The following is a 25,645-nucleotide window of genomic DNA, read 5'->3' on the forward strand; positions in this document are numbered from 1 at the left end:
CCCCCCCCCCCCCCCCCCCCCTCCCCCATCTCGATACTGATGTTAAAGCTGGACAAAAATAAGTAGTCATTGAAAATAGCAGTTTTGTTATCTATTTCTGACAAAAATAATATACTCAAATATATTTTCATATGCTGATATCAAATTGATTTTTAAAAACGCGGTATCGATCTATTTTACTTTCAAAATCTCGTGAAATTTCATCGTTCTGTTACAAACTCTCGAGATATTTTGCAAATTCTTGTGAGATTTTTTTAGTAAAATAGATCGATACCGCGTCAATATATCAGCATACAAATATTCGTTTTTGAGGAAGAAGTAGTTTTGTTTTTTTTTTGACTTTAGAAACTCAGCAGCTGATCAAATATCGGGTTAAATATCGGTGGGGTGGCGGATGTCCGATATTCAGTTTTAAGGCCGATACAGGCCGATACCGATAGGGGGCCGATTATATTGTGCATCCCTAATTTTTATTCATCTTCCATTTAAGTCTGACAAGTCTTTCTCACAAAAACAGACCCTCTTCCTCCAGGTGGAACTGAGACATTCAGCAGCCATCAAACTGAAACTCAGTAGAACTTAGCTAGCAATGCGTTCGGTGTACATTGTATGCCCTTTACTAAGAATAATAGTAAGCTAGGTATGGCTTTGATATGCCCTAATTTCCCCCCAGAATCTTTGCTCAAATGTTAAAAATTTCACAAGCAGCAAATGCTATAGTTGTAAAAATCAAACTTTAGTTGCTTAACATGCCACATCAACCAATCAGAGAAGCTGATCTGGGAGCTGGCAGGGAGAGAGAGAGACAGCACTGCTCATGCAGAGGAAGATAACCACTCCACTGAAACAGTTTATAAATGCCTAAATTTACTAAAAATGTCAAAACCTTTTGGCAAGATATGATCACTTTTATTATTCTGGTGCCTGTAGTTTATACCACATAACTGAAAAACGCTAACGTCACAAACAGTCAGCCCAGGCCACATGCAGCTACGCTCTACCTCTTCTATTCATTCGGCTAGCTAATCTGAATAGTTCAATTCCATTTGGAGAGCGAGATCATCTGTGGTAGTAGCACTAGACATCTTCCAGATATGTGAGTAAAACTAGCAGCAGTTCAGGGGACAGGACGAATGAACGGTAGCCGGCTTGATGATGTAATAACGTAAAATCAAGGGGCCGATGTAAAAAAACGGAGTTCCCCTTTAATGTGTACAACCATCAAAAATGAAGCATGCTAAAATCGTGATGTAAACGTAGCATTAAGCTTTCTGATTGTTTGAATTAACCTACGAAACATAATATTGAACCTAAAAATGATCTAATTTCTTCCTTATGAAATTTCCACCTCTAGTCAAGCACACGTACTTCCCCTAATCAGGACAAACATAGTGTTGTAACAAAGACAAAAAATAGCTGCCTTCCATGGCAGCATTTTAAAGAGTCTAAATTTCAAAATTTAAGGAAGAGATACACCAAGGTCTACACCCGATTAAACGTCCCTAGCTAAAAGCCTGCAGAGAACAAACTTAAAAGGTGTGTTTGCAGCTTTCTCGAACCACTGCTGTTGTCCTGATTAAAGATGCATAAATTTTCCCCTGACCCCATTCCGATACCTAGGCTGAACGTGTGGGCAGATCTCTGATATGGGTCCAATTCAGCTGATGAATTAATGAAGCATATATCTTGCCATGTAAGTGAAGGCTTTAGCCTTGAGATAAAATATTGGTTAAAAAAAGGTAAAAATGCAGATATGGTTTAGTGGTTTGGTTAATAAGTCCTGTAAAGATGAGTGACTGAAGAAGATGAAAATCCTGCAGATAATGATACAGAGAATTTACCTGTCAGCTGAGGAAGCAGAAGGTTGCAATGATTACCCCTTCAGCCCATATACAGCTGCTCATTTCAACTCTGAGCCGCCTTCTCATTTCATTCATGGAAAAAAAGACCGTTTCAGGACGATGCTAATAAATCCTGGCAGGAAAAGGATCCGCTTTATAACGTTACCAGATGGATGGCTGTGCAAATCTGACTGGAGATAGAGGAGGACGGAGTCTCTGAGGCAAAGATCCAAAGCTGAACAATGAGAATTTTCAGTTAGACTGACTTGATCCAGAGTTTCTCATTTGTTTTTGCTCAGAACCCTTCAGCAGTGAAAGCTCCAGAGGAAGGGATGGTCGATTCCAGCAAAACATGTCTAGATAAATGATATTTTGATTTCATGTACCACTAAATCTAAATATCTTGAGCGTTTTTATCACTCAAAAAGCACAAACACTAAATCCAAGGTGAAGAAACTTTATAACAGACAGCAATGTTGACATGAATTTAAAACTGGATTTGTCCTCCAAAGCAGGACAACAGGGCCACAAACTGTAGGCAGAAGTACTGCTAAAAGCAACCAGCTGCCAATCCTGGAGGTGGAGGTGGCGTTCTCCATACTGGTTCCGCACTGCAAGTCGCTCCATGAATCCATGTACACCAATTTGAGCCCTGGCTGAGTTTTGTTGTGATAAACGTCATCTAATCCTACTGCTTCAACCTATTTTTAGAACTCTGATCAACACCGATAAGAATGCTATCAGCCAACTGCGATCTATTGCATATTGATTGGTGCATGTCCAACTTTTCCTTTGCAATTCTTTTTCAATAAAAAAGATGTATGCTAAACTCTGCACAAATATCTTGAAAAACAGCAACAACCCTGTAATATTGTTAGGATTATATAACAATCAGTTACTGCAGTGATATAATCCTACTGTTCAACGTCTCAAAATTGAGTATCACATTACTCAATCATCTCCAGGCTTTACATTTCACATTTCATTGCTTTCTACCTCTACCAACTCAGCATCCTCTAAGAACTAGTCTGTCAGTTTGCCATAAAAATCCGATGCCCCTCTATATAGTCAGCTCGGACCTTTTTGTTGCTAGGCAACAAATTTCCCTCCTATAACTGACCATCACCGTTTAGGAACAAGGAGGTAATGTGGAGGTGAAATTAAATATAGCTTCTCTAACATCAGCAGGAAAAAAGCCTAGTTTCTCAAAGACAAACATTTAACAAGAAAGTGTAAAAGAGGTTTCACGTCAACAACGTTGCTTATATTTCCTCTATATATAACAATCTATATGGGTTTCTTAAAATAATTTCAACTCTACTGATTTCAGAAACTTTTAACATGTAAATATTACATTTTTTTTTTAGAAAAGAACTTTCAGAAATAGAGAGCTATATCAATACAAAACACAGATAAATGTTTATTTCATCTAAACATAAAAAAACATGATTGCTGATCTGCTGCCTCCCAGTGAGACAACAGATAATGTGCCTACGGAATACCTATTACATGTGATTACATATATCAACTAACCTGCATACCTTAAATGTGCATTTTACAAAGAGAAAACCGTAAGCTCCTAATAAAAACAATAACATACCTGGAAAAAATAAAATGCCTGGCGTAAAAGCTCTGAATGATCCTTCAAAAGATGGAAAACAAATCTACTTTTTTTTCTATGTAAACACTTGGCAGTTTATACCAGAGAAAAGGCCTTAAATCTTACAACTGGACAATAAACCGATAAATGAATCCAGACTACTGGTCCATGAAAGCATAAAAACATTGTTTTCTGCAGGCGTAGGCGGATATCACACACCTGTTCCAGCTGAGAAGCTCAACCTAAGCCCTGAGTAAATATGCTGAAGTTCATTTATTTAAAACTACAGCCCGTTATCAGACTAATTAACACAATTACCTTATTTCAAAATGCTAATTTCTTCTGAACAGCACTTATAGATCTAACAATATTGCTGAATCATGTTTTGCCTTATTTCTCACAATCAAATATAAGATATTAATTCAAGTAATGAAAAAAATGTAAAAACAGAAAATACACAACAAGACAACATTAATTAATTTCAGTAAAGATCTGCTAAATCTGCAATGATTCCATCAATTTGACAACTATGTTCCTCAATTTGATATTTTTATGCTTTTATTTACACAAAACATTAATATAAGGCTCTAAGAAGGCAGTGCCATTTTTTATTTAGTTGTTTAACAACATATTTCATCTCAAAATACTGAACTATAAATCAGGCTCCAAGCCCAAACTCACCATCTGTTTTCCTTTTGTAATCACACTTCCCTAAACTCTTTCCCTACGTAGAAAAATAAAATATTATTTTCTCTTTTCTGGGATCCCTCCAGCTGGCGAAGCCGTTCTGCTTACTGTCCACATTTAAATAAAGCTCATCTGAAGTAGATGTGCAGCAAAATTACCAGTAAACCACATCGATGCACTGATTAATGTACATTACACTAATTGTTCACTTCTAAATGTTTCAATAGTGGAATAATTATACAGGAAGACATTTAAGATTTGCATTTAGAGGCAACGGTTTATTTTAAATGATCAATCCTGTTTAATGTGTGTTGTTCTGTTACAATACCAGGAAGGAATAAAGTCCTTAAGAAACAAACATTAAAGAAAGTCTGAGCTTATTTTAGAGCTCCTAAATCTTCCTTTTAATTGAAACAAAAGATAACTTCTGCTACCAAAGGAGCTTATCTTGCATAGTTTGTAAAACTGTGTGTTAACTATGCATTAATCTGCATTTATACAAATAAACTTCCAACAGCTGAAGATGAATGCAGATCGGCTGTATACACCAGGCCACCTAGTGGGAATAAGCCATTTTCTGCCTTTCCTATTCAGACTTACTAATGAGTGCAGTGTAAATACAAACACTGTGACTCCTGGGAAGTACGTCCAGAAATAGGTCTGACTGAGAAAATAAATATCAAAGCCCTTCATACTGCAGCAGCAGATGTGGAGTCTAATAGGCACTAACATGCAGAGGAGATGCACCCTGTTAATGTAGAGTGTCGTAAAGCTTAAACTGACAGCTGTGTGTGTCGAACGCTGTTCATAAGTCATTGGGAAATTAAATCAAACATACCCTGACTGTGTGTACATGTTTAGACGGCTGCAGATGCTGCCTCATCTGTCTGTTTTCCTGCTGATCAACAACAGTGAAATGGCAGGAGGTTTGATAAACAGACGTCTACAATCAGGCTCTTCCTGTGAATAAATCTGAATATTTGAATACATGATTACCATATTTATTATTATGAGCCAAAGCCTAAAGAAATGCATGCATTTAGCCATTATTACACTCTGCGCTGCACTAGGAGATGATATGAATGCCAAAAATATCATTTCATTACCAGTAAAAGGTTAAACAGCAAGAGTAAAAATTGAACCACTGAAGCCATTTAGCACTAATTAAAGTTACTCAATTGTGGAATAAAAACAATCATTTGTGCATTTTTTTTGTTTTGTTTTTAAAAACGGAGCCCCAGCAAAATAACAACATATTTGTCAAAAACAATCTGTTTCACTTAGTGAAATTATTCACATCTCTTATGAATATTCAACGCAAGGAGTTCAAGGAAAATGATAAATATATATAACTTTAGAAACAAACCTGTAAAATAGCATAGATTGAACTATAATTTAATGTATTAAAATATATATAAATAAAAAGTTTAACATTTAAGATGAAAAAGCAAATTTGAGGAAATAAGAAAACCGTCTTTTGTTTGTCTTTTGCTGTTTGGTTGTAAAAAAAAAACCCTTCCTAGTTTGTTGGGACTGTTTTTTTAACAATGCAAAAAAACAAGCAAGGCCCTATTCTGTGCAGTTAGGTTAAAGTTGTAGGGAATTCATAATTAAATGTCAAATCATTCTGGCTTAAACATGTATATAAATGTACTCTTTATCAGACAATATTGTCCCAAAAGTTAGAAAATTTCTATTTAAAAAAAAAATCCTGGCTTATAATCTATGTTGTTTTTTTTTCTCCTTATCTTATGCAGGCCAGTTAGTTATACATCAGCTTGAACACCTAAATTCGGCCAATCATATATCAACGGTCATCTGCCAATCAAATTTTTTCAGTCATAGCATCTTGATTCATATGTCGCAGCTAATATACGGTTGAAATAAGAAATAAGAATAGTTTCCTTTCCCAGTGAGTTACGTCCCATTGTTCACGGGGATGGACGTCTGTGTCTTCAGCAGGCGTAGAGCTAACAGAACTGGCAGCGTTGGGCTCAAACATGTACGGCTGTAAGCCTTCTACACCAAACCAAGCTTCTGCCGCCCTGGCGTCCTCTTCCACAACAACTTCGTCCCTACTTTCCTCCTCTAAATAAAACATGTATGACGGAGGAGACTCATCCAAGATCTCCGACACAAAACTCTTCTCCTCTTGCATGTTTCCGCTGTCCATAGCATTCCTTGAAAGTGTCGTTTCTAAGTCACTAATTTAGTGCTACTTGGTCCCAATGAAATTTCCTATTGCGAACCTACTAGCTCCAAGTTGCTAACTGGTCGGCAAGATGCTTCCGAGAAATCGGCTACAATCAACTTGCTTGCGAACCTTCCGCCACAGCAATCCCGCCCTCTTGATAATCAATAAATCACATTCACTTTATTCACTCGTGTAAAGTCGTGCACCACTAGGGAGAATTCAGAACAGTAACGGTACAGCCGCTTCCTTATGACTTTAAAACTAATTATGAAACATTGTCAGAATCTAAAAACAAAGCACTAAGAAATTATTATTCTATTCCAAATAAAGCCCTTAGTTTATCACTTCATGTGCTTGATTTGTTGATTAAAACATTTAATAATCATAAAGAATCCTTCATCTTGTTTAGTATGAATCCATTTAAATAATGTCCTCCAACTTTCTAAAACCATCTTAATTTCACAACAACACAAAAACGTTGGCAGACCCATTTCCCTAGATCGCTGTCATCATGTGTTCATCTTTAACTGTCTGTATAAAATGAATAAAGTGAGGATGAAAGGCTTTGAATGCAGAGGAGGGAATAATCCCATCAAGCGTCTTCATGTCACAGAAATGAAGAAGCATATCTAGCAAAGCCATCCCCGCCTCTTCCAACCGGACGTTTCACACCAGGATCCTAAAATCATTACGAATAGTGTCCCTTTAAGACACCAGAGTCTCCATTGTGATGAATGTTGACACAGAAATATGAGTCAGCCTAATTAAAAGTGCCATTGAATAATATATGTCGGCGACACTCTGAATACAAATGATGCTTCTAATTGTAAAAGATGATCCATGGATTTGCAGCTTACTGCTGCTTCTGATCACAGCAGTGCAAAATGCATGAATATTTTATACCTGTTGAAAATATGTTTTTATTTTTCTGCCAAGAAGTCACATAAAGTCAAACAACAGGCCTCAACAACATGGGGGCTTAAATATGGAAGCTACAGAATAAAATAATAGGTACTGTTATGATCAACATTACTACTTGAAGAGCTTAAACTTATTATGTAGAATTCAATGCAGGTTTAAGGGAGAAAAAGGGTCAGTTCCTGGAAGTGTTGATTTATAGTTTATTAGTTTTTCGGAGTTAAACATTTATAGAATATCATAGGAACTTCATCTATAATCAAATCATTCCAGGGGTCTGTTATGTATCAATCGTTCTCTTTGTTTAGAGGTAAAAGATATTTAGGAGAAGACGCTTCGGTGGGAGCATTTATCTGCTGCCTGCCACACAGCAGGGAGAACACGAGAGAGCTTATGGGATGAGCAAGAAGGGGAGCACAGATGTCTCCTAAAACAACAGAGTTGAACTAATGCCAGCAGTTAAGCTGCTTCTTTAGGATCTCTGGTTTATCTGGAGTCCAAAACAACCAACATCCTGGGGCCCTGTCTACACTCAGGCAAAAGTGGATCGATTTAGAGTAAATGTGTGTTCACACAATGACATGCAGAACCACTGAGCAGGCTGTAATGTCTCTGCCAGGCCCCTAGGTGGCGCTGTGACTAAAAGAAAAAAAAAAGAAAAAAAAAAGGAAAACACCAGATAACTGCAGACTTAACCCCAGGAAAGTACAGCAACATGGTGGCAACAAGATGCATGTAAGTTACAGAACTTAAATGTCTTATTATGTTCACCATGTTTGAAAAATAAAAAAATAAGAAAAACTTTAAAAACGACAACACAGCACCATTGTGTCTGAATCTTTCCACACTGGGAACCAGATTCAAAACTGATTGTTTGGTCTTTATAATGCCAGATCTGTGTGGAGTGAACATCCTAAGTACGAAATACCTTTTTTTTTTTAAGTTACACCTGTGGCAAATAAGATTAATGCTGTTGGTTTGAGCTTTAACGAATCAGGCATTGATTAGTGTCCGATTCAAACAGAAACTCAAATTGTATAGCAACCATGCTGCATAGTTCTGTCTAAGGTTAAATTGCTGGTCTAGTTTGGTCGAACCTACACAGCAATTACTAGGCAGACTGGATCACACACAATCAGAAAAAAAATTCAATAAACAAAAACTCCAAGCTAGAAACTTAGGATTACAGAAAACAGAAAAAGGAAAACAATGATCTTATTTGAGCTTCAAAAACACGTGGAAAAAGAAGGATGCTTATCAGGCTAATTGTCATCATCTATAATGACTGGGCTGAAATGCATTAGTGTCTATAATCCCAGATTTGAGTAAGTTTATAGGTAATTTAACCTTCTGTAACCCACTGTGGTGCTAAAAGGAAGGGGTTGGTTCTCTCTGTAGCACCTTTCAGTTATCTGGGTCACTGCTCAGATCAGTTTTAGGAGCCTTGGGCTGTTTCTGTAGCACTACCTGTCATTCCAATAAAATAGGCCAGAGGACCCACAAAAACATTTCCAAGCCCTGAAGTTATCCTGGAAATGATTGTAAGATCCTTACTTATTATTTCATTGGTTTCTAAATTATTCTGAAATGTGTTAAATTATCAAAGCTTGCTGTAAATTGAGAGCTGATTTAGTTTATTCCCTCCTAAAGGGAAGAACATTTCAAATTCTCGGTAGACCATTTCTGTCATTCTGATGGGATCAGCACCAGGCCTGCCATCTCTGCACTTTGCTTTCAGCCTTTCACTACCAATAAGCTTTGCATGTGGTGCCAGTACACAGTGACAGGCTCATCTCATGCTGTGGTGCCAACACTATGATAACTTTGAATGGAGCTCTGATTTCCTCAGAGATTTGAGACAGATATTCTTTCTTCAGGGAAAGCAGTAAGAAGGTGCTGACTGGCACCTGGGAAGAAAAGGTGCTGATCGATGGATAAATTAGGTCTTTATTTCCAAACTTTAGCTGCCTCTTGAAGACAGTTTCCAAGCCTGTCCGGCAAACTGCAGCGTGATTTCGCTTTGAAATGAGCAGGAAGTCCCGGCTCATGCCGGGAGATTGAGATACGTTTCCAGAGAAGCATCAGAAAAGATGATGAGGGCACACACATGCAGTGATTTGATGAATAACAGAGAAAATGTGTGGAAAGTGAAGAATAGGAGGGAGGGGAGAGAGGGTCACAGTTCATGCTTTGATTAAGCTGTGCTGTTCTGCCAGATCTGTTCTTTATTCCTCCAATAATAAGAGTTTATTTAGAGACAAACAGGTCTGCTACCATATCTAAACATTCATTAACACCATTATAGTGCTTAGAGTGCCTTTAGGACTGTAAGGCACGGTCACACTGCATGTATCCAACTCTTCAAAACGGATTTTATTTTATTTTCCTTCCTATCACACTGGCTGCAGTGTGTATAGAGAAGCTCCTGTTATTTAATGAGCAGATTGTCAATAGTGTGGGACAGTGCAACATTTTTCACCATGTGTCCCATTATAAAAAAGTCACAAAAAAAAGAAATACAACCGCTTTTTTTTGTTTGTTTGTTTGTTTTTTATGTAAAGAAAGCAGAGCTGCAGTCACGCAAATGCTGCTCACACCTTATGACCCACCTGAGCACCGTGCTCCTAAAATATAACAGGTGAAGAACTTTGATGTACAGAGACTATCATGCAGATTATGTTTAAAGAAAATAAAATGCACCTTAACACAGGAAAAAGATAAAGAAAGATAGTTCTCATAGTTTTTAGTGAAGTTTGCCAAAGTTTCATAATTTCATAATGAGGTGAGCTTGTCCCACATCGTCCCAAATAATGTGCCATAATACAAACATTAGGGGATTTCTGTCATACAAGCTGATGTTTGTAAGCAGATCAGATTTTTTAAAGCTTTCTTCAATGAACCTCTGATCCCAACTTTGTACGCATTAGTAATCTCAGTCAGCTATAAAAAAATGCCAGGTAAAAATATTTTTAGCCAATTTTGAATCAAATTTCCAATAAAATAGTTTATTTGAACAAGAAAAGTTGTTTTACCGATGCTAATAAATTGACATGGATAGTGCTCCTACCAGAGAGAATTATGTTTCTTTACTGTCTGGAGATTATTTTAAAAAGGCACAGGGAGACGGGGGTTAAACTAGCTGACTGTTTAACACCACTAGCTGCAAAGATTTAGTTTGCTTTATTTTCATCATTTGTCGTGAAACATTGGTTTACAAACCTTTCCTTACCCTTGAAATTAAGCTCACTCCCAAAAGTGGATGGTTAAAATAAAAACTAGTTTTTGAAAATTATGTGTCATTACTCGTTTTTATAATGAAAATTAAGGAAGGAAATAAAACATTTAATTCATTAGAACAAATAAGTAAATCTTAGATTAGATTTTTAAGCCATATTGCTCAGCTCTATAAATATGACCCAGACACATAAAACTCCTGTCGCTGATCTGATAAACTGTATTATATTTAGGTAAGTTAGCTAAGTTAAAGGGAGTTTTTCCTCTCCACTGTCGCTACAAGCATGCTTAGTGTGAGGGATTGTATTTGAGTCAATGAGTCAATGCAATCAACTGGTTTTCCTTAGATGGAAAACTTTGAATCAATTTGACTGTATGATCTGGTGAACTGGAAAGTGCCTTGAGATGACATGTGTTGTGAATTTGGCGCTATATAAATAAACTGAATTAAATTGAATTCATACAAAAAAATGTTAAAAATATCTTTATCTGTTCTGTTTTATATTTATACATAGAGGAAGAGGGAGAGGGACACCCCCCCATCATCTAAGCCATAAAAAAACTAGCTAAACAAGGTAATGTGGATACAAGCTAACCATATTGACTAAAAGTAAACGTATCATCAATCTAAATCATATAGGTTTGAACTACATCTCAAAAAAGGTGAGCACTGTTTCTGGTTGGAGCAAAGTCATCTTACAGCCATGCTATGTTGCAAACATCTCCGGTCTTCCTAAATTAGAACCTGACCATATCCACAGCTGTCTGCACCAAATCCAAAGACGTTCACTAGGGCTGGGAAATTAATTGCATTTGCAATATTATTGCAATTTAGCTAAATAAAATTTTCTACTGACAGTGGCAATCGATTTTGGTCATATTACGTTAAACCAGTAAGTAGCTAAATGGATCCCTCCAGCCCTTTAGCTGGCGGTAATATGCTTAAAGTGGGTAGGGAACCACACAGTTGGGAAGAGAGATGTGCAGCTAGTATGCAAATTTATACATTCTAGTAGAATTTAACACTTTTTGACAAAAGGTTACAGTAAAGTCCTCGTCTAATGGACCCTGGATGAGCAAGCTTTCCAGCTCATGATAAAACCTTAACCCTGTAGTAAAACATTTACATGATTTTGGTTACTACAAAGACAAATCCAAATAAAATCACAGTCGCAATATTGGTTTAAAATAATCGCAATTTCATTTTTGGAAAAATCGTTCAGCCCTAATGTTCACTCATAACAAACAAACAAAAATCCTTAATGCGTCTTACTTCATTAGAAAACACCAGGATAGGAATATTGTTTTATGAAATATTCTCATAGTAAACTCCTATTTTAAGTGGGAAAACATGATTACCACGAGGTCCTGTTGGCCAAAAGGCTTATTGGGTTACGATGTTGAAGAACACCAAGCATTTGGGTCACATGGCAGGATACGAGGAATACCAGCAGACAAGATGTTGTTTAATACTGCAATGGCAATGTGAGCCCTCATCAACCCACACTGCCATCAACACGGTTTTTTATGACTAAGTTGGGGTTCCTTCAAATTTTTTTTCTTTTCTTAAAATCCTTAGGTCAGTTCTAATTACTTTTTAGGCATTTAGAACCAAACAATTACATGTTTTATCTCCACAAAAACAAACAATGATCAATATTGCTTTCTGACTCAACATACAAAGTTAAGAGTTGGACAATAATTCAGCATCAAATATATATTACAATATAACTTTTCTGATATTTCAATACATTATGGTTTATGATTACAGTGTTTTCCACTGAAGGACATTCTGGGTGTTATACATTTGGATTTTAGAGCAAATATGTTGAATTTTAGAGTTTTATAAACCAATAATTGTCATACTGTAGGTTTATACAGGATTTTGTTGCGGGTATTCTTCATGGTTTTTTGATCATATAGTCCATCCCCTAGGTTAAGGGCCATTTCACTGTCTGTTTTTGATATTCGAAAATTATTTTGATCTATAGTCGACTGAAAAAATCCATGATTAAATTCTGATAACATCTATTGATAGTTTGTGAGCAGTATTCCCATCAGTTTTCAGATGAGAAAAAGAGAGGTATCCTTTTTTTTCTTATTAACAGAACCCAGTTCAAAACCTTCAAGTCCAGTTCAAAACCCAGAGCTAGTAAGATTTAAAGGCTGAAAAAGGCAGTGAAATGTATTTTTACTGAATGATGATGTGTGATCTGATCGAATCTAAAAAAAAAAAAATCAAAGAGATTAATTAGTGGGATAATACTTTGAAACCAAAGATCAACATAAAACAGCATCTATTCATCAGATTTTCTCTTTCTTCTCTGCAGCCCTAAGAATTTAAAAAGGACCAAATTAAATTCTGACTTTGCAAACACTGAATGGAAAAGCTTTGAAATTCATGCCATTAAAATCTGTTTTAAACCATTGAGAATCCAGTACAGCATATGATCAGGTTTCTGATGTTGTATCATGGTGGTAGCTTAGACTCCCTAACATAGACGGACAGCTCCATACCCTGATCCTGCTTCAGGAACTAAAGGAGAAACACCTTGCACTGATGGCACGCCTGTTGCATCAGTAACCCGCCACAGGCGTTACCACTACTCAGCTGTTGCACTGTGCTTATTGTAGGTCTGCACAGATGAGAATCCAGAGTCTCTGCAGCAGAAGAAATTCCTGATTCATAGCAGCACAGATTGAAAACCTACACCAAAGTCATTCAGTATTTCCGAAGTAAAAGCCCTTGTGATGCCACCCAAGCTGCCTTAAGGTGAAGAATTACTTGGAACCTTTAAATGGGAGCCAAATACACACCCCTAAAGCATCATTATCTACATTAAAACCCAGCAGTGTGACTACTGCCCATATGTCAAACGCAGCACGAGCAACTGCAGATTTCAACAGCGAAAGTGAATTTTAATTGGACTCAGTGGGACATCTCGTCAATCTGGAGACAGAACGGCAAAAGATAATGCCTCTGTGGTAAACAAAACAGCTAGAAATATGAAGAAAAGAACATGTATCGCCTCTAACTGCTGCATTCATCTAAGTTTCTATTATGAGCACTTAATAACAGGAAGTTGTTTTCGAGCCGTCACCCTGTTAGATTAATGGTGTCCATGAACAGGAATCTTTGCATTCTGGCTGGATGATAACACCCATTATAAACTGTTTTTGTGGTGCAATTTTGCACAACCACAACATTAGCAGAGTGGTTGATAGATTCAACTGGTTGATGGATTCTTCAAATAAGTGATAACTAGTTTTAATCTCCACCCTAAAAATATGGTCACAATCTAGGCAACACTTCAAAATGCCAAACTCCTCTATCTCTACAGTCCCATATGTGATAACCATGCTTTCCCATCAACCATATTGGATTCTGTCTTTGCCCACTGGCAGAGAGCAGGCTTAAGAAAATTTAGCGACCTTTCGCTTCCTTTGATGTTATTTCCGCTAAATTTGGTTTACAGCGTTCCTTCCTATTTCGATATCTCCAGATTCGTGACTTTGTTTGCAACGTCCGTCCTTGTTTTCCCAATTTACCCCCAAAGGGAGGAATAGACATAATTTTGCAAACGCCAACACAATGTAGGGGTCTCATCTCAAAAATGTATATTAACATCTCATCACTCAATACAGTACAGATCAATGAGATCAGAGCAGAATGGTCAGAAGAACTTGGAATACACATTTCTGATGAGAGCTGGAATCATGCATTATGTAGAGTAAATGGGTCAACTTCATGCACACGATTTGGAGTTATTCAATTCAAGGTCCTTCATAGGATGCATTACAGTAGAGCTAGACTTACAAGGATTTGTCCTACAGTCAGGGAAATTTGTGCTTGTTGCTATATAGCTAAGACAAATTTAACTCACATGTTCTGGTTATGTAACAAATTGTGCAACTTCTGGTCAACAATTTTTCAGGTCATATCTGAAGCCTTTGTAATGGCCATCCAACCCAGTGCTGAAATGGCAATATTTGGAATTCCAGGGGAGGGTATATCGCTAACACATGATTTTAAAAATGTACTTTCTCCACTGTGCTCGCCTGAAGAAGAATAATATTAGCTTGGAAATCAGAACACCCACCCAAGGCTTCTTTTTGTCCCTGTTCCTTAAATTAGAGAAGATCAAATTTTGTGTTAGAGGTTTGGTCCAAAAATGTTATAGAACTTGGGCCCCTCTGTTATCTTATTTTGAGAGACTGGATGCGCTCCCTTGAGACTGAAAGTCACACAGGAGCTGGTTCTGCTGTGTGTGTGCCTGTGCCCCCGGCCCGAGGGCCTCGGTGGTCCCTTGTGGTTTTGGCTGTTGACAGTGATTGTCAATTTGTACAGTTTTAAGTATCCCTGTCCTGTTTTGGTTTGTGTGCCCATGCCTGTACGGATTCTTGTTTATATGCTGTCCAGGATTTTGAGTTCTGTCTCAGCCTTCCAAGTTTTCATGCTTGTGCTTTTTCAGCTGTATAATTAATAAAAAATAAAAAAGTATTAGTAAAAAAAACAAAAAACAAAGGTAATCCTATTTAAACTTTTTAGTAGGTAAACAAAAATCGACTGTTTAAAGTGTGATAAATATTGACTGATACAAATCTCAGCACAAATAATTTTACTTTTGATTGTAGCGTGTAAAGTTATATCACAAAACAAAGAACAATCGTCAACAACTGACTCATGTATTGTTAAAGAAAAATTCTAGTCAAAAAGTACTTTAAGTATAAAATGATTACACTTTTCAATAAATGATAAGTGTTTTTAATTAGGAGTTATTTTTATTTGAATGTGCTTTAATGGAGACATCCATGTTTGTCAAAGAACACTACTGCCATCTATTAGTTTGTGACATCACGGTGTGGTATCGGCTGTTGAGCAAGTCCCAGTGCTGTATCTGGTGTTTGTCACAACGCGCTATTATCCATAATGGTGACGACCAGTGTACTATGCGAAGCTGAGAGTAACATGTTTTTTTTCTCTGGCCAGAAGTTGAATGGCAAATCCTCCCTCTTGAAGTTGTCAATCAAACAACGAACCTGTGGTGAATCATAAATCGGAAAGGTGAAATAACAATTCTTTTTTCCCCCCACTTTTCCCCGATGTATTACAACATCCAACTGCCATGCACGTGGGCATTGTCAGTTTCACTATAGCTCTGGTGAATTTCAAGGGTGAAGTCCTCTGGAAATCTTCAATAAATGTTGTTGATTGCAGATGTGTCTAGTAGTTCCCATTGATTCTGCTTGTAAAGCGGGGAGAATGGCGCTAGGCTTATCGTGACATCACTACCGGAAGATGTCAGGAGTGAGGTGTTACTATATTTGGGCAAAAATGGCCGCTCCCACACAACACGATCGCAACAAAAAATATTGTTTTTATTCTTTTACTGATTAACGCTAAATTAATTAAATCACTGCTAACGTATTAGTTTAGGTATAAATAATGACCCACTGATTATTCCTCGCTGACCGGACTTTTCCTTTAACCAGTAGATTGAAAAACTTTAAACAGAAGCAGATAGCAGTGTAGAGTTTCCATCAGCATGCTAATTTTAGAGATGTAGGTGCCAATCTTTTATTTTTAACAATTCCTGGGCAGGTCTCTGGACCGGACGACACTAAGAACACTGCACCTAGCTAACAAAGCCAAGGTTAGCTTCTGCTTTTAAAATGTGCTAAACTTAATAGCGATTTCTTTTTAATAGAATTACGATCTCAGCAGAAGAACTCTCGCCAAAAAGCAAGTGAAACTTGGACTACATTTTTCAAAATCAAACAGTAATGAGATGATAAAAGAAAAAAAGATATTTTATGAACTGGTCAAACCCCAAATTGATTATTCTATATCCCAATTGAATTCTAAAAAACACTTTTAGTAAATCATAAACCATTTCTATGTGTAAGACGAAATACAAATCTGGATTATTTGTTTCTGGTTTCTGACTGTGTTGTCATTTTAAAGGAGAGGGCCCTCAAAATGCTTTACCAGATGTTTCTTGTTCCTAACTGTGGCTCCATCGTCTTTAAAGATGATTTGTTACAATATGACATGCTGTCAACCGACAACAATGATGGCTAGTTTTAATGATGCTCCAGGTAAAACAAGAAAACTTTTTCTGGGTTTTCTCGTTCAGTAAATAAACCCATCAAGGCTGCATGTTATTCTAAAGCTCTCTATATACAACTCCAAACATTTTTGCTAATCTAAAGAAGAATACCAAGCCAGTTTTGCTCTATACGTCTACAAATAATCACATTAAAAATAGGTTTCCTATAATGATAGCGTATATGAAATGTAGATTTAATGTGCTGTATTGAGTGAAAAGTCAGAAAGGGTTTCGGAGCTCGGCAGTAAATCGCTTTTGTTCCCCTCACTTCTCCTCGATGGCATTTAGCTCATTAGCTGTTAGAGTTAAAGGGGGTGAAGCTGCTTATTAGCACAGACATTCAGCACCAAATATCTTTCTCTTCTCAGCTAGATGCCCTAATTAAAACATTGGACAGTGCAGCAGCATGATGCAGTGCTTTAGTCACTGATGCTGCACAAAACCACAGAGAAACAGTCAAGAAGATAAGCAAGTTCACCAAGTTCCTCTGGAGATATTTACACTCACTCAAGTTTACATTCAGGAGAGCAGCTTAAAAAGAAGGGCCCTGGTAAGACCTAAAAAATAAAATAAAAAAACTTAAAATCAATGTAGTAATCAGTCCTGATAAATATATATTTACATCATTCCTCTGTTTTAGTGGGAAAGGTTTAGCTTATCGTAGGATCTACTCTAAGGACCCGACAAACTAACAATCTAAGTGGCATGCAGTGTATGAACCAATGGAATACGTTGGCAAGCATCTATTAGATATCAAATGGTATTTTATAATAGAAATATTGCTCATACTATTCAAGTGATGATAGTGTAGTTAAGATGTCTTTTTTTTTTCTGAAGGTATAACAAAGAAAAATCCATATTGGATCTGTCACGGTCTTGGTTCTGTTAAGTTTTCTTTGAGTTTTCAATTTCACGTTGATCCATGTTTTCCTTTGTTTTCTCATCTTATTGGTTTAATTCCTATTTTGTTGTGGTTTCTGGTTATATTTGAGTCCTTAGGTTTTTCCTGGCTGCCCTCTGTTGCCCTCTTGTGTTGTCTCATTTTCCCTAGCTCCCTTCTAGAATCCCCTGCTCACACCTGCTCCCAATCAGCTCATTAGTCCCCTCTGTTCAGTCTCCAATATATCCTCTCCCTGTGAAGTTCCTCAGTCCTTTTTTCTCATCTTTTCCTGGCTCTTCATACTTGTTTTCCTGGTTTTTCGGCAAGGGTATTTTGTTCTTTGGTTTGTGGGTTTTTGCTTCAGTTATTCATTTCCATGATGTCTTCAAGGTTCTGTTTTTTTCTGTACTTATTATGTTGGATTTTTGGATTCCTGCCTCAGTTGCCCGTGAGTACGCCATTAAAACTACAAGAACTCACCTCTGCCTCCTAACCTCTGCATTTTGGTCCTCAAAATCTCAACCAAACCCTGACAGGATCTGAATTTTCCTTTACAATCTCATTTGTCTTTTCTGATTCTGACCAAGAGTTCAAACACCTTGGTGTAGAAACAGTTGTAGTTAAATGATTAAATGAAGCAACCTTTGAAGATAAAAGAGAAAGTTTTACAGCTTCTTTGTGGGAGGCAATAAGTAAAGGATATATAGGTTCAGAATCTGAGTTCAACTTTAAAATGTTTAGTCTGAGCCACTTTATAGTCCCCTCAGTGGTATGGTGGGCTAAATCCACGTCTTTGACAGAGAGGAGTTGAGTTTTAAAACCAGCTGTGTTGGGAAAGGGCACATAGCTTAAACACTGACAAGTCTGTGTGTGAGTGGCGGTGATCTCTGACTAAAGGAGAAGTCGAAAGGACACACACCCTCCGAGCCTGTGAAATAGAAGGCCATAATAATTTTAACAGTTTCTTCTCAGAGGAGATTAGCTACTGTTTTTGAGTCAAACCGTCCCTAAAGGCTCCCTGCAGCCGGGCTGACATTCACTGCTTTACAAATCATAAAAGGCCAAAATACTGTGACCTTTTGTGTGAACTCTCGGAGACTCAAAAGAGCAGAGATAAATATTGCATCATTAATGCCCCAATTAAAATGAAGTTGTTTACTTTCTTTTATTGTTATTTAAAGACACTATGTGGGGAAAAAACCGACAACTGATTTAGTAAATGGCATAACCCTTAAATGGACTGTAGAGACTATAAATTCCCTTTTTCTCAAACCAACATATAGCAGAAATTAAGCCAAAACCTTACAAATATACACATATGGTTAGCATTTAAAATGATAATTTAAAATGAAAAACTTTATCAGTAAATATGCTCTACTCAGAACTCAACTGGTGCAATTTTAATTTTATCTGGTTCAAAGACTGTAAAAATTCTATTATTAGGCCTCCTTTGTGAGCTGATTATTAATCAATTAAAAGAAAAAACTGATTAGCAAATTAGTCTTTAGTTGCAACCCTAAAGCAACACAAGGTTCAGCCAAAAGTGGTACAATAGTGGTACAAACTCTCCTTAGAAAAACAACTGTGGCGGTGGATTAATTAACTACGGGGGGAGACTAGAGGCGCGAGGTGAGGCACTGCTCCAGCTCGCTTGAATCAAAAAGACTCCCAGTTGAAGCTGAGATCATGCTGTGCAGATTATGTCCTTTCAGTCTGGAAAGGAGATTGAGCCCTGAAAACAATAAAGCGAGAACAGAACATGAAGCTGGGTCTCAGGTAATTAAGGACGTCACTCAGACAAAGCATGCAAATGTATTTCTTCCTCTGTTCTTTATAGTATTAAAAAAAATGATAAAATATATATATCCTTATAAATTGGCAGCTTTTAAAAGCGTTTGCATTGAAAAAAATAATTTTAAAAAGAGCCTTAATGAGCAGCCTGGGTGCACAGTAATAATGAGCTGTGTTATGCAAATCTAAAGAAATAAAGACAGCCAGGGTGTACAACCGTATCTTTAAAAATGCTTCTGTAATGAATGCAGTTTTATAAGGAATAATTGGTGAGATGTTTGTCAGAGGATACAGCAGACACAAGGAAACCGAACCAACAATTTAAGCCAAAGAAAAACTGTAAACTTCATTTCAGATTCTCGTAACTTATAGATTTGACAAATGTAAAACTGAGTCTCAGCTTTCTGGCCAACAGAGCGGATTTAACCCACACCAAATACGCTAACATATACAGACCCGCCCCAGAAAATAAATGATTTTTGGATCCTGTTACTTCTGATTCAGAGACTGGTGGTAGTGTTTTCTACATGAGTCACTCAGTCTCGTGACCAACTGTCTTAGGACCAACAGAAACCAGCAATGACTTTACAAAATTATCTTTCTACCAACAAACCACAATATTAGAATAGAGCACAAGTTGTGACAGAATAAACAGTCAGATCATCAGGGTGAAATAAAGTGAACATGTTCATGTTCAAAAACAAGAGGTGATGAGAACCACCTTCCGTCGCTTGTTCCTTATAAAGCAATTTAAGCAAAGAGACAGAAAGAGGGAGAGCTAAGCATAGCTTGGCACTGATCTTGGACGGAGAAGAACAACCAAGACGGCCTGCAAAACCTGAAAAATGTTGTGTAATTTGGCGTGAAACATGGTAGGTTAGCCATAAATTACTTGGACCAGACATTCTCAACCTTGCGGTCATGACCCCGATCAGGGTCGCGAGATGATTTCTGGGGGTTGCCAAATCATTTGGGAAAAATGTAAATGTGCAATATTAATGAAACTTTAGACCGGACATTAGGACGTTTAACAGTTGGTCTATAAGAGGCCTTTTATTACTCAAAACCTGTCTGCTGTCTTACTGTCTGTTGTAAATAGGCTTCACAAAAATAGGCTTCAATGCATATCTGTCCAAAAAGACCTTTTCTGCGCTAACACACACAAGAAACAAATGCAGATCAGGACTCCTCAGAGTTGAGAGTCATCTCTGCGTGGCCGTTTCTAAGCTTTCAAAAACATAGATGTTTAAAATTAAACATGGGCTGTTTTCTACTGTTTTGATTAAAGCATAAAACATGCTGTTACAGTTTTATTTGATTACCGTAATAAAAAAATAAAGTTTACGTTTGTTTTTTTTTGGTTTTTCTTACATTTTAACAGCAAAATGATAAGATGTAGCAACCATTGTAGGTCTGTTCAGAAAGTTGATGCTTGATCTTTGGAAAAAAAAACATCCTGGTGTGTTTCAAAGTAAAATGAAACAAACTGAATGTTGAAGTGAGTTCATAAGTGCTTGTGATATTATGTAAATGAGATTTATGATTATATTTATCGGGATATGAGGGGTCATTGACAATAGTGAATGTTAAATTGGGGGTCATGACATAAAAAGGTTGAGAATAACTGACTTAGACAATAAGGTGTAAGATTACAGCCTCCATAAAGGGACCACTATTCAATAAACAATTGTTAAGCTATTACATACATATAATTAAATTATTATGCTTTTTTTTATTCAAACATAATTTTAATTTTTACAATCTGTATATTTTTTAAGGTTGTGCTTAAGCACAGTATGCATTTATCTGTCAGTAGGAGGATTCAGTATAAGGAGGATTCAATATAATTAGTGGGACATGGGCAGTTACAGATTGCAAGATTAAAAATTATCGGTCAGGAAATGGGATGGGTATCAATATAACACAGGTTTTAAATTTGAGCAAAGAAATTTATTCTTTTTTTAAAAGCAAAAAACTGATAAATACTTGTATTTTGACCACTTAAAATTTGAATTAACCTTTTAATAATCGCTGTTCAACCCTCATCATCAGGATCCCAATGTCCTGCATGATTAAATTTTTCCCTGCCTCCACTCCTGACATAAATGGCTGATAAACAGGCCTCTGCTGCGCATGATGGCTGCTTATAGTAGGAGGTAATGCAATCAGGTTCGCTGGAGCAGAGAAACATCCCCGATTTAAATCTTTGAGCTTAGGAGGCTTTCTTGCCATCAAACTTCTTTGTTTCTCAGCTCCAGTAAGAAGAAATATAAAAATAAATATTAAAAGTTTATTTCAAAACTAAATCTACGAGAGGTGTTAATGTGAAGATAGAGATATAATGCTTTCATTCCATCAAAACAAAGATTTTTTATTGAAATTATTTAATTATCTGTTAAACTGTTGACATGTTTTAAAAAGAAAAAAAAGATCTGCAGTTTAACTTTGATACTGAAATAAATTATTCACGATATTTCGGCTCTTCTGGTCCTAAATATCTAACCTCTTGATTTGTGGAAGCATATTCAGTAAACGATATTAAGCTGTTTACATTCATTTAATATCAATCCACTCACTGACATTCTTCTTCTGCTGGTGTTACTCCTAATTACAGTTAGCCCAGAGTGCAACATTTGCTGTTTAATACCTGATGGGTTACTGTTTTTTTTCTGACTAAACCAACCCTGCTGCTTTTACTATTAAAGATAATGCACTGAAACGGGAGCCAGTCCCACAGTAAACCACCCTGATGTTATCACATTGACATCAGGGCTTGTTTACTACTTCTTTTGCAGCCTCAGACTTTATTCTTTGTCTCGATAATGAGTCGAATTTAGGATTGTCAAAAGCATTGATACTCAAAACTGTATCCATTTACAACACTAATTTGCAATTGTATCAATTAGTACAAGTAGTGTTTAGACTTTTGGATTATTTGCAGATTGAAGTATTCCTCAAGCAACCTTTAAATACTGTTAAATTGTGTTAGAGTTGGGTTATTTATTTTAAGGATGCATAATATATCAACCTTAATATCGTTATTGGCCAATATTTGTCATTTTTAAGGATATCAGTATCGGCCGAATAAGTAAAACTGGGCCGATATTAACAACCAATGTCTATTTTGATGTAGAAATTAACAGGGGGGGTTCATGTTTCATAACAAATATGTAGAGAACCATGTCAATATTCTGCTAATTTTGAAAAGGCAAATTTTTCCAGGTATTTCCATTAAATTCAAGTTCAATTCAAGATTGCATGTAAATATGTTTAACTCTCCAAAACAACACAGCAGCAGTGGATGTTAAAAATTATCTGAGATATATACAAAGTTATTTCACTCATGAAAAAAAAACTTCTCAGACTCTTCAGGAATGTAAAAATGTCTACTTCCAACCTTCTTCTTTGTCTTTTTACAAGACAGTATGATCCTGTAGCAGACTTGTGTGATGTGTACATGTGTACATATATATATATATATATATATATATATATATATATATATATATATATATTTCTATGTTTATTCAACTGACATAATCTGATATTCTGATGATAAGAAAACTCCATGATGATATTAAGTTTTTTCATTTCAATAAATAGCTATAATTATTTGTCAATTTTATTCCCTGGTATGGAAAATCATATCGATTATCTGATATTTTTCTTGAGTATCAATCTTGAGTTTGAAATCTTAGTATCGTGACAACCCTAGTTGAATTTCAATCAAATATTTATAAATAAAAACTGTAGCTTTAATAAAACAGTCTAAGAAGGGAGGAGAGTTTAATAACAACGCATAAAGTTTGCATCCTTCAGTGTCACAAAGCATAAACCGCAGCTTTTAATGTGAGTCAGATGGGAGTGGTATAACTCCTGGCGCTATTCCAGGTAATAATCCCTGCCCTCCCATTAAATCTCAGTGTGTAATGGAGCTGCCACCTTTAACCCGGGCTGCTCGGTTCTTACCTTGAGCGATGGCTTTGGACTCGAAGATCTGCAGCTCCTTCAGTAAGCACGTCCTCTCACTCGGGTGTAGGCGATAAATGAACTCTTTGGCCCTGGTGGGACAGTTGAGCGTCTCCCTCGGTTCGTTTCTCCCATGTGTTCCCATCCAGCAGCTCGGTACATGTCGCGCTGTCCCCGGGAGTAACAGCGCTTCCACCGCCGCCGCTGGAGACTGCTTCAACCCCGACGGTAACTTCTGTACCGCCGGCCAGAGAGCCTTCCGTAGGCAAACCTTAAACATGGACCCTGTAAACATAACTAAGTCGGTCTATAAAAGCTATTTCATTGGAGGGTTTTTCGAACGGTGGGGCACGAAGGCGACTCTCCGCTCCACGAACGACTACCGCTGGGGCTTAATAAAGTTGCTTGTCGGTCGCTCCTACTAGCCTCATTCGACGTCAACTAAAGAATGAATCGACGACTTTTGAAAGATGTAAAAGCAGAACTACACGTTAGGAAGACGGACATGGTCTCTCTTGTCGCTTTCCCTCGCCCTAACCTCATGATCTCTGAGGATTCGGTGCTCCGGAGTTTGACACATGAATGAAGTTGAAGCCGCAACAGAAGAACTGGAAGTACAGGAGAGTCAAGTCAGGAGGATCACCGGAAGCTGCTGATCCGGACTTTCAAAATAAAGCTATGCTTCCGATCAATCCTTTCAGAGTATGGTTAATTAAATAGTGTCATTAGTTCAGCTCTACAGATAATTAAAACACACACACACAGGGGCGGAGCTGCAGAAAACTGAGTACCCCCGTGAAATAATTAACATGTCACTCTGTCCACAGTATTTAACCGAAATGGTAAATGACTGCAATGCAAGAGGTTTAATTTATATGGAAGAGGATTAGGGCCACTGAAAAAAGGAAAAAAATTAACTGATTTTTAAAATTTATTTCAGTTTAAAATGAGGAAAAAGTCAGAATTCTGAGAAAAAAAGTCAAAATTCTGAGATTAAAGTCAAAATTTTGAGAAAAGTCAGAATTCTGAGAAAAAAGTCAGAATTCTTAGATTAAAGTCAGAATTCTGAGAAAAAACTGAGAATTCTGAGATTAAAGTCAGAATTCTGAGAAAAAAAGGCAGAATTCTGAGAAACGTCAGAATCCTGAGAAAAAAAATCAGAATTCTGAGAAAAAAAGTCAAAATTCTGAGATTAAAGTCAAAATTCTGAGAAAAAGTCAAAATTCTGAGATTAGAGTCAAAATTTTAAGAAAAGTCAGAATTCTGAGAAAAAATAAGAAATCTGAGAAAAAAAGTCTTTTTTCCAATATTAAACTGAAATAAAATGTAAAAATCTGTTAACTTCTTTGATTTTTTTCAGTGGCCCTAATCCTCTTCTGTAAATGTCACACCTATACAGAATTATAGAATCAGAATCAAAAGAATCGTCAATGAATAAATTAGAAGCCTGGATGAAAGACCACTGCTAGCCATTTATTGGCCCCCACATGAGGTATGAACACAGACGTATGCGCATGTGTCTGTGCTCTTGCCTTTTACAACCATTTAAAGGAGGATAGAGTGACTAGTCTAATTATAGAAATATATATGAAAAAAACTGCCAATGACGCCACTATATTTGTCAAATATGTATGTGATTATTGGGTGTTTGTGACAGTTTTATAGTTAAATCTATCATAGAGCTACATTTATCCCTAATGGCTTTGAAAGCCCAGTTTTCTGTAAGGTAAAATTTGCATGTACTGATAATTGACCGAATTCATATGTAATTTAAACCCTAGCGGATTGGATATCAGTTTAGAGGTCAGCAGCCTCTATAGGTCTGGGTTGAGTTGCAACACTTGACTTTTTGCATTCAGATTAAAAAAGGAAGAATTAACTTTCTTTAATGAACTCTAAAATGTTTTTGACTATAAACGGAGTATATTACATAAACATCTGGTCTGTCAAATCCAAATGTTCTTTAAATAACAGAGTCAATTGCAAAAAATGTTGCAACTGTCTTCGGTCTCCCTTTATACGGTGCATTTGGATTTTTTTTTTCACACTGGTCACTATGCATCATATTTTATCTTCTCTACTGTTAATTCAACAGCATTTATTTGATAATTATGCAACTCTGATGTCTTTTTTCCCCATTTCTAGCAACTTTATAAACATATAAACATTCTGTTGTAAGTAGGTCATACTTTAGCAAATGGTAAGTTTAGAGTCTGTGTGCCATTACTCTAGGTAACCACTGGATTAATAAATTATTTGATTAGTTTAACTGACAAATCATGATAAAAGGATTGATATTGTAAATCAGAATCTACAAAATGCAAAAAAAACAAAAAAAAAAACAATAAGTCATTGCATTAGCATCACATAGATAACATTTTCTCTATTTAATTTTAGGAAAGCATTAAAGGTTTTCTTTGG

The 25,645-nt window shown here is 36.6% G+C and overlaps 1 protein-coding gene across 1 annotated transcript in view; it reads right to left on the bottom strand.

Moving 5' to 3' along the window:
• The window catches only part of tmem65 (transmembrane protein 65), a 39,228-nt gene extending 15,375 nt beyond the window's left edge, over positions 1 to 23,853 (bottom strand). Inside the window, exon 1 of the mRNA XM_015375001.1 lies at positions 23,225 to 23,853. Coding sequence (XP_015230487.1) covers positions 23,225 to 23,519 — 295 coding nt within the window. The 5' untranslated portion in view covers positions 23,520 to 23,853. The remainder of the gene's footprint in view (positions 1 to 23,224) is intronic.
• Between the last annotated feature and the right edge of the window lie 1,792 nt (positions 23,854 to 25,645).

Source organism: Cyprinodon variegatus, unplaced genomic scaffold, assembly GCF_000732505.1.
Source record: "Cyprinodon variegatus isolate N-32 unplaced genomic scaffold, C_variegatus-1.0 Scaffold112, whole genome shotgun sequence".
NCBI classification, from domain to species: domain Eukaryota; kingdom Metazoa; phylum Chordata; class Actinopteri; order Cyprinodontiformes; family Cyprinodontidae; genus Cyprinodon; species Cyprinodon variegatus.